Source organism: Vanessa cardui, chromosome 10 (genome assembly GCF_905220365.1).
Source record: "Vanessa cardui chromosome 10, ilVanCard2.1, whole genome shotgun sequence".
In the NCBI taxonomy this organism is placed as follows: domain Eukaryota; kingdom Metazoa; phylum Arthropoda; class Insecta; order Lepidoptera; family Nymphalidae; genus Vanessa; species Vanessa cardui.
In genome coordinates this window covers 5,301,799-5,312,620 of record NC_061132.1, presented here as the reverse complement: position 1 = coordinate 5,312,620, position 10,822 = coordinate 5,301,799, and the positions used below count along the sequence as shown (strand labels likewise).

General features: G+C 32.4%; 1 protein-coding gene across 1 annotated transcript; it reads left to right on the top strand.

The window, feature by feature from the left end:
* Positions 1–9,160: 9,160 nt before the first annotated feature.
* LOC124533204 lies at positions 9,161–10,822 on the top strand. Its single transcript, XM_047108391.1, has 4 exons — positions 9,161–9,595; positions 9,704–9,816; positions 10,319–10,477; positions 10,642–10,822. Exons 1-4 carry the CDS (start codon positions 9,403–9,405, stop codon positions 10,717–10,719), a joined length of 543 nt encoding a protein of 180 aa, XP_046964347.1. The 5' UTR covers positions 9,161–9,402; the 3' UTR covers positions 10,720–10,822.

Sequence of the window (10,822 nt, the reverse complement as noted above, 5' to 3'; positions counted from 1 at the left end):
AGCTTTTTTATTTCGAGTAAATTGTAAATAGTGACATTTTTTTATATTAAGAATCATATTGTTACCATATCTCCAATCTGTTAATATCTTCTTGCTATTTAAATACATCATCGATTGTAAATATAGACTTCATTCATTTTAAATCATCAGCAAATAAGTAGAAGCTTGCGTGGTAAAAACATGTAGTGATGTCATTAATAAATAGGTTAAAAAGAATAGGTCTGATTAGTGATCCCTGCGGAACGCCTGACACCCCTTCAAAGCTATCCGAACAATGACGATTGATGACGACCTTGAAATTTCTATTCTGCAAATATGATGTAAACCAATTGAGAAGCGCTCCACTTACATCAAATTCTGAAAGTTTATGTATTAAAAGCAAATTATCAATTTTATCGAAAGCTTTACTGAAATCTGTGTATATTGCATGATAAGGTATTCGGTTATCAACATTCTCGGATAAAGCGACAGTAAAACACAATAATTTAGTGGTGGTTGATCTTGACTTTATAAAACCGTGTTGGTTGGGGCGATTTTTCGCATCAGGAACCATAAATAATTCAATACAAATTCAAAGTATCTAATTATTATCTGTAGAAGCATTAGATTTACTTACTTATTGTCAATAAAATAGAATAAAAAATTTTAGATAGTTCATATAATTACTATTATAAATATTTAAATAAAAAATATATTACATTATTATATTGCATATATTAGTTAAGAATCCACTTAAAATCGTCCATGACTATGAAAAGATTTTAAAAGTAAATTTAAATCTATTCATATGAATATTGGCTTTAAAAAAAAACTAATTTAGTTACAAACTAATGACATTTATTATACATTGTATGTATACATTTTTTATCTGATCGTTTGTGATGACCGTCACGCGAACTGATTTTTTACATTATCTTTTATTTATCATTACCAACAAAAAAAAAAAAAAAACAGAAATCCAACACACTAATCGTAGATAAAAAACAAGACTAAGATTGATAACGAATGACATTACTATAAATACGCGCCAAAGCATAATTTTGAAGCTCTCTCTCTCTAGCGATGTAAAAAGTACTACTAAAAAGGAAAAATGCTCAATTAGATAAAATTTTAAATAAGTTTATAATGTTTTATTGCGCAAATTAAGCAACAGTTTACATAAGAAATTATTATAAGTAGAATTAGTAGGCGATGTTTGCTCAATGTAAAATGTAGTTGTCATAAATCAAACGGTAATAACTCAATAAACAAAATTAGATATTGTTTGGGGTCGAAATGAGCATTACTATTTTAGCATTACTTATTTGTTACTTAAGGTACAGATATGTGATACATGTATCTACGACTTCGACCCTTTTTTATATTTATGTAGGGTTAGCTGCGTGGATAGACTTGGGGTCCCATTGATATTGTGTTCTGATAAATTGTGTTAAGAAAAATAGTTTTTGCGCTTTGAAGTTGATTGATGATTATAATAAGGACTATATATAAAGTAACCAGTAATTTTACTGAAACCTTGGGCTTCAGATCCCTCTCCTTTTTAATGAGTTTGTTCTGCCATTCAATAAGGGTTCATGGATGTAGGTATGAGAGATTTTGATCTCTAGCATGTGGTTTACTTTCCCCGTGTATCAGGAGACGAAGTGTTGTAAAAACAAATAAGGCACATAAAAATTTAGTGATGCTTATATCCTATGAAGATATCATCGGTTCAGATTGACGCCTAATCATTTGAACATCTTGGATTATGGGGTTTAATTCATTTTAATTTCTGATAATTCGCTCTTATCTATATTGATCTTAATGTATACTGGTGTTTTATGATCCCCATACAGATATACCATCGCTGTATTTAAAAACATCGGAATTAATGGTGAATTAAGCATATCCCCGATCCATCCATTGAGTAGATTATAGATAAATTGTCGGAAATATTCTATATGACGTGCGTATATTAAATATATGTATACACACGTTATCAAATACACTGTGTTCAACACAACTGCCGCTTGTTGTGTGGCTCGTGGCACGATTCAAGAGCGCGAACGAAACCTCCACTATAGCAGTTGCAAAAACCAGACGCTGTAGGTTTGCAACTATTACATAAAAATGAACGTGTCTTTTGAATAAATAGAAGAGTTTAAAGCCTGTTTTTAGTTCCGTAGCTTGAAAGGAAACAAGGAACACGTATAAGATCAATTCATTTTTTGTCTGGTCGTCTGTCCGCCTGTTCGCCTATCTGTCTATATTGACGGACGAAAAGAATGTAGGAAAAAAATTCGGGAACCGTAAATTTTTTGTTACATCAGTGTAACTGACAGTATTGTGCGGTAATCCGGAAAGCTCAGTGCGGAAATTCGACTTGCAATTCTCCGTTTTTTAAGATGTTATGTTCTTGTTTCTTTAGTTATACTGATTCACTCACCCATCGAACTGCTGTAGGTAGAAAATCTGATGAGTGCGTTTCATCAAGTACAAAATCTAAGACCGTATAACCTGTATTAGATTAGCTAAAACATGGATCGTACTGAGCGATGCCAGATCAGCGGTCCACTAGCAAGAGTGCTTCGCATCTCCAGCCTGCTCTGTGTCGTACCGCTTCAGTTGACGCCGCTTCGCAACGAGCCTCAACGCGTTTCAATTAGCGGCGCACGGACAATCAAATCAGCGCCCCTCAGCTACATCGCCTCAATATCGCGCAAACGTCAAATTAGCGTCTATGTCGTGATATTACTAATACGTAAGTATTAATTGAATGGAATGAATAAATATTGAATTTCCTTAGCAAATTCCAGAAGTGTGTACGCGCTTCATTTCGGCCAGGTAATATAAATATAGTACTATTGTAAAATTTTGGTTTGCGTTTTTAATATCGACTTATTTCAAATCTTCTATATCTTACTTCCATTCAAATTTATCTATCCCTGATAATGTGCAACAGTTTTTATAATTGCTAAATTGTTTAAATAGTTATCTTGATAAATATTAAAAATCATGCCATAGGGTTAGTTATAACAAAATCCCGGGGCTTGTTGTAACATGTTACAACAGTATTGACAGGCACTCCTGAAAAGGAAGCTTTACAAAAGAAATATGAGGAAAATATGAAGAAAACACAGAAAAAAGATGACAAAATTAAAAGAAAAGGGAAGGAAAGGGGAAGGGAAAAGCCAAAGGTACGACAAATAATAAAACCGGAGTGGACAGGGGAAAAAAAAGGTTTTATGTTCAGATTCAGAATCTGAATCAGAAGAGTAGTATCGGTCTGTGGTTAAGCTTACACAGATACACATGAAGAAGATTGGATAGAGTGTATCATTTATAAGATTTGGGCACATGTAGGATGTGTTACATGAGACATATATTTTATATGTATTAATTGTAGCTCAGATGAAGACTGAATTTAATTATAATTAAACCCACTATATGTTGATTCTTACATAAGTAATATTTTATTATTATTGTTAGATAGCTATTAGGAAGAGATATTTACGAAGCATACCTTAGATATAAATAATATAATTACTTACTGTGATAATTATATGTAGTATTTAACATAAAATTTTAACAAAAAGAAAAACCGACTTCAAACAAAAAACTATTTTAAAACAAATGTATATGCACTGAAAAGTAATAAAAATAATTGCGTATTCAACATATTTTTTAGAGTCCTCCTGAGTAAAATTAAATGAAAAATATTAGACTACTTAAAAGTCGATTTACGATTATATAATGTAGTTATAATTATTGCTATATTTGGAGCCATTGTCAGCCACGGTGCCCTTGCCCCAACAATCAAAAGAAAGAAGCGATACGAGCCCCTTGATTGATCCAGTATATTATTGTATAAAAGGTAATTGGTAAAAAACATATTTGTTAAAGTATTCTCGTATTGTTTTTTGATAGATATACTGTAGGGTTTTCTTGGCTGACACCGACTCCAAATATATCAATAATTATAACTACATTATATAATCGTAAAATCGTTGAATTATACAATACTTACTTCAGAAATTATTTAAATTTTGTTAAAAATAAACAAAGAATAATTGTTTTTTTTTCGTTACTACTTGCCCCGGTGGACGTTACAACTTGCCCCAAGCACGAGGTAAGTTGTAACAACGCACTTCTTCTAGAAAATAATTGATTGTAAATTAATGACCAATAGTTATGGTATTATTTTTACTTGATTATGTAGAGGAAGAGTTACAGTATCCATCAATCTTTATTTAGTAGAAATGTAATCAATAGTTTTCAAGATATATTAGTTTTCAACCGACTTCCAAACGGAGGAGGTTATCAATTCGTCTGTATTTTTTTTTTTTTTTATGTTTGTTACCTCATAACTTTTCACTGGTTGGACCGATTTTGATAAATTTTTTTTTGTTTGAAAGGTAGTGCTTCCCGTGGGGTCCCATTTTTTTATTTTTTTTTTCCGATGATGGTATCCATGTGAAAACGACATAAGTCTTAAATTTGCATTATGTATATGCGCGACAAATAGGTGAATAACTGAAAATCACGTTAACCAATTTTGATAATTCTTTTTTTATTATAAAATATATACTTCAAGGGTAATTTGGTGAAAGTTTGGTAAGGTTCTGAGCACAGGATCCATGACAAAGTAACGGAACGGAAGGGAACGGAACAATTCTGAGGAGCTCGTTAGCGATACTCGGTCGAATCTTTTATTTATAGGTTATTTGGATATTTGAGTCACCTTCCGTAATGTGGTTATGTTTATGTAATTATCATAGTCGAATATTATAATCAACTAGCTACCCTCCCCGGCTTCGCACGGGTGCAATACTGATACTAAATATACTACAGAATTTGTTTATATACGACATCACATCGCAAACTTCTAAAATTATCAGTGTTTCTGTACTATATTGTTCATGTATTATATACACAAACCTTCCTCTTGAATCACACTATCTTTTAAAAAAAACCGCATCAAAATCCGTTGCGTAGATTTAAAGATATAGGGACAGAGAAAGCGACTTTGTTTTATACTATGTAGTGATGGAACTCCTATACGGCTCGCAGTTAGGGTGCGATATGGGGCAGAATTTCTTACTATCTTTAATCAAATTTTGTGTATGTGATGTGATGTCATATGATGTACGAAATATAGTTGGTCTTTTTCAAAGTTTTTTTGCTGAGTTCGATTACAGCTCTTTCGAGGGATCCTTGTAGTTTACGCCGCGTGACGTATTAAATCCGCATTTTCGAAAGTCTATTTTTGCTTTATTCGCAAGTTTCCTTTGAAATTGTCCTCGAAGTAGTTTCTGACTCATATAAACGGAACGCTTAATCTATCCATATTAAAAAAAATTAGTTAGTCAACATCAGCTTCACTTAAAATCAAAAAATAAATAAAATTTTAACAAAAAGAAAAACCGACTTCAAACAAAACACTATTTTAAAACAAATGAATATGCACGAAAAAGTAATAAAAATAATTGCGTATTCAACATATTTTTTAGAGTCTTCCTGAGTTAAATGAAATGAAAAATATTGGACTACTTAAAAGTCGATTAACGATTATATCATGTAGTTATAATTATTGTTATATTTGGAGTCGGTGTCAGCCAATAAAACCCTACAATATATCTATCAAAAAACAATACGAGAATACTTTAACAAATATGTTATTTACAAATTACCTTTTACACAATAATATACTGGATCAATCAAGGGGCTCGTATCGCTTCTTCCTTTTGATTGTTGGGGCAAGGGCACCATGGCTGACACCGGCTCCAAATATACCAATAATTATAACTACATGATATAATCGTTAATCGACTTTTAAGTAGTCCAATATTTTTCATTTCATTTAACTCAGGAAGACTCTAAAAAATATGTTGAATACGCAATTATTTTTATTACTTTTTCGTGCATATTCATTTGTTTTAAAATAGTGTTTTGTTTGAAGTCGGTTTTTCTTTTTGTTAAAATTTTATTTATAATGAAAACTGTTACAACAAGCCCCTCGCTCCCCTACTTCTTACACGTTCACCTCATAGTTCAGACGCAATGTGATTACCATTAGATCATAATCTATTTCTCTTTTCTAAACTACTAGATTCAAAATACATAATGTTATCTAGAAAAATCAGCGTTTTCGTGAGCTATGATGAAGAGGATGTCGCCACTAGAATGACATCTTTATTTCAATGTCAACGCTGTCGATTCGAGTTGATGGTCTAGACTGTGTAAGCCTTGCAAAGGTCTGTCGTCTATTGTGGTGTATCGTCCGAACGGGGACTGTTTCGATAGCTTGACAGTGATACCGATACATTTTCGTCTTTATTCCTTTCAACACTAGAGCTAATTTCATCTACACTGCGCTTGTCATCCCGCTAATGTATACGAGTGAAATAATTCTTACATGTTCTTCCTCCTTAAGTTTTCTAGGAATTGAAAATGGAAGTTTTCAAAACTCAACTTCACCTGTTCTTACGAGACCGGCAACGCTTTAGCCACCGTTTTGTTTCAAATGTCCACAGACGATATACGTATGTATGTGAAATTGCAAAATATACTTTTTGTTTCAGTCGTAATGCAAATGATTACTCTACTCAATGAATTCATATTTCAAATAGATTCATCACCTCGTATACGCACAGGATTGTCACAAGTATTCGTTATCGTAATCACGATATTATTATTGACATCAATACTCGTCACGGGGTTCGATGGCGTTAATAATATGAACCGATATATGTCATATGTAAATAAACTTGAAGAGGTAAGCGAGGCCCAGAGCGTTCTTTAATTGTTAGCGTTTAAGAGAACATATTTAAGGAAAAACTTTGAGTTTATAAATTAAATATTCCTTTGCGACAAGACAAAATCTGTTGAAGTCAAAATATAAGTCTAAAGGTTTTACAGCATTAACATAATTATAGGTCATTTTCGGGTAGGCGTAGATTATCGGGTAAGGAGAAGGTAGTACAATAAAAATGTCCTTATAATTGACAATTGATTTACAATAGTGCTTTTGGATTTCACGCAATAGTCTTTTACACAGTTTAATTTCTACGATCATATGATAATTATAGCTAACATAAAATTAGAACGTAACGACCGCCGAGCACGTGAACGCGTGCGCACTTTACGACGATACAAAACTGACTGTCTCTTTGCACCCGATGGCCGCCCGTTCAGTTATCGGGGTTCGTTATGGATGTTGCTATTTGGCAGATCACGTGACGAGAGGCCGATGCGCCGACAAGTCCTTATTTAAGTTGACAGGTCAAAATATTAAATAAATATAGAAGCTTTATAATTACTTATTGATCGTTGAAAACTGGTTCAGGTACTAATATCTCAAACCTGAGAGGCTGAGAAGAACCTGCGAGAGAAAGGCAGCGGGCCTTTAGTATTTGTTTTTTTTTTAATTGTACAGTGCGCAATTGTTTATTATTCAATGTGAAGAGGACACTAATAAATCTAGTAATAAATTGTTACTTCACCGCAGTCAAATACATAGCAAATGATCAGCTCGAATCAGTTATCCTAATCTGCTATCAGAACAATGCAGATGCGATCCGGTATAAAATATCGTGTCGTAATCATATGACGTTTCATTATGATACAAATTAAAAAAAAACTTGAGGTAAGATGTATAAAAATTGATTAAAAAAAAATAACATATTAAACATTACTTCCTTCCAGATAAATCAAGAATTGGAGAGCAGCCACTTAGATATTAACATAAGGTACTCCGGTATTATAACGTGGGGATACTTGTCAATAATTGTGTTCTTTTTTGGCTGTCATGTATTTTTTAAAATGGATTTTAGTTTGAAAGATAATGAGTATGCAATTCATAAGTGTAAGTAAACATTGTTTATGCCATAATTATAATAATAATGACATTTCGAGACGACGTAGAAACCCACGTCTAGTTGATATTGAAAATAGCTACTCCACGTTTAATAATGAACATTGAACAAAATTTCTCCCAAAATAAATCTTTTTAAAACAATCTCTTTTTTGAGAAGTTCTGGACTTTAGTCAACTACTGCTGACCCAATGCGAGTTTGTTGTTAATTTTCCACTGCTTTATGAGATTGATCATAATGACAAATATAATCGTCAGTTAAATTCACTTGTTTTAAATATTTCTATCGCTAGCTGACCTAATTAAAATCATAATAAATAAAAATTAACAAAAAGAAAAACCAACTTCAAACATGTTATATTTGAAGCTGGTGTCAGCCAAAAATGAAATGAAAAATATTCAGCTACTCAAAAGTCGATTTATGATTATTATATAACGTAGGTATAGTTATTGTTATATTTGGAGCCAGTTTATTTTTATTAGATATCGATATAATAGATAGCTCAGCCGAGCTTGGTTTTTATTGAATACCAATCGTTGTTTTAGTAATATCATTAGCTATTTCGCTCGGATTTTTCTTCAAACACCTCTTCAACGTGCTGCTGTGTTTGCAATTTGTATTCATCGTGTGCTCGGTGAACGATACACTTCGAACGCTGAATAAGCGACTACGCAGTCTGATCTTCAAACTAAAGCTTTACGGTCGTATTTTTAGTATTATTTTTTAATTTGTAAACAGTTTTTACTAATATTCAAATCAAATCAATTTTATACAAGTAAATTTCACAATGAAGCGTTTTTGAATCATCAATAATTAAATACTACCACCGTTTCGGAAAGCAGCTTCTAGCGAGAAGAAACGGCAAGAAACTTGCATAGTTGCTCTTTTCAAATAAACAAATTTACAATGCTGTTTATTTACAATTATTTACAGTAATTTCATATGATGGAGCCCGAGCCTAACTCCAGGAGTTTTTTCCTAAAAAGTACTTTTTTAAGGAATAATGAATAGTGTAGATTAAAAGTCTCCGGCATTTTATTTAGAAATTATTTCTTGAGTTTAGTTAAATCGAATATTTGAAATGTGCCGACGAAATCGAGACCCAAACCTCTAGTAACATCGGATAATTGATTTATTTAAATATATATATATATATATATATATATATATATATATATATATATTAATTAAGTGTAACATTGTACAGCCAGAGTAAGAAAACCTTCGTTAATTTTCAAATTTATTTCTTTGTCAAGTCGTAAACTCTTAGTACCTTTTAGAAACTAAAACACTAAACAGACAGCTGCTTATAAAATTAAACTTACAGTAAGTACTCTTTGCTAGACGTGACTTACAATCACATTGCGACGCAATATGTCGTTCTCAATCGGTAAAGCAGATTATCGCTCAAACTGAGTACACGAAAATAGACCTTTAGGCGACGAACCTTTTTTTACCCTGACTGTACATACTAAACACATACATATGTAGGTACTATTGTAAATATTAATTATGAAATTGTAAATATAATTACTTTTGAGCAGATGCGATGAAAACAAAGAATATAGCAAACGCCCACACAACGATCCGTCGTCTGTATCGCGCGCACGTGTCCATATGCGAGGTGGTGAGGAGTATCGACGAGGGCGAGGGGGCCTTGGTGGCGATCTTACTGCTCTCCAAGATATTGGAATGCACGGACAATTTTTATAATTTCATGTCAATATCTTATGCGTTCCTAGGTAGGCGATTATTAATATAAAATTTTAATGTATAATATGTAAATGTTATCTGAACTTATATAAAGTTAAACTAGTTTCAAGTCCATTAACACATTTTATTTGTTGCAGGTGACTGGACGAATAGAAAATTTGTAAATTTAGGAGTGACTTTAATTTGGGCCTCCATTAAGGGAGCTTTGATAGTTCTAATGGTGGAACACTGTCATAAGACGCAAGAAGAAGTATTCATCACACTACATATATGATTGTTTTTAATATTTATTTAAATTAAGTACATACAGATAAAAAAATAGGCTAACGATTTTAATAATATATAAATGAAAACTTGTGTAACAAACAGTCCATAGAAAGTTTATTAACTGTATACTCAACCATATCAACAAAATACTAGTTTTCGCCCTCGACTTTGCTCGCGTTTTGATTGCCATGTTTTCGGCAAAAAAGTAGCCTATGTCTTTCCTTGGAGTTGAAATTTGCTTCATACGATTTTCTTTCAAATTCGGTTCAATGATTTGGTAGTGAAAGAGCGAAAGACAGACAGAGTTACTATTATATTTATAAAATTAGTTTAGATACTTTCTAAACTTATTGTAAATAACATTATTTTGCGCAGTTTGCATCGAGGCGATGGAGTTATCACATGCGGCTCTGCTATCCCAGTCTCGCTTAGCGGAAAGACACATTGATGTCGTTTGTGATGGTTATGCATTTTTTCGTCCGCAGTTTCAAACAACACAAAACCACGTAAGTCACTTGATGTGCGCATCAGCAGACAGGGAATTTAAACATGAACTGTCGCGTTTCTACGACCAAGTTGTTAATGACACGCCTGCATTCTCACCACTGGGGATATGTGTTTTAACGAGGCAGCTCTTAGTTGGGGTAAATGATTCATTCAATAAAAATATATTTCTCTTATTGTTTTACAGTCCGGTAGTCAGATAAAAGACAAAGAATGAATGTTTTTATGAATGATGAAGAAAAGTTATTTACATAAAATACTTCCTATATAAACAACAATTAATTAAAATAAATAATCCTTTCAGATAATCGGTGGCATTGTAACCTTTTTAGCAATTGTTCTACAGTTCCACGTTATAGACAGGGTTAAATTACAAAATTAGACTTAACACTAAACCATAAGTTTGATCTTCAAAACGTGGAGAAACGTCATTTCTTTATGTAGTAAGGAATATTGCTTTTTCTGAATAAAAAAATGTGTTTTAA

Excerpts from the sequence above, each read along its gene's own strand:
- LOC124533204 (XM_047108391.1), top strand. The coding sequence starts at position 9,403 with ATGAAAACAAAGAATATAGCAAACGCCCACACAACGATCCGTCGTCTG. Across the intron at positions 9,817-10,318 it reads GTCATAAGACGCAAGAAGAA|TTTCAAACAACACAAAACCA; the intron begins GTATTCATCACA and ends TTTCGTCCGCAG. Across the intron at positions 10,478-10,641 it reads CGAGGCAGCTCTTAGTTGGG|ATAATCGGTGGCATTGTAAC; the intron begins GTAAATGATTCA and ends TAATCCTTTCAG.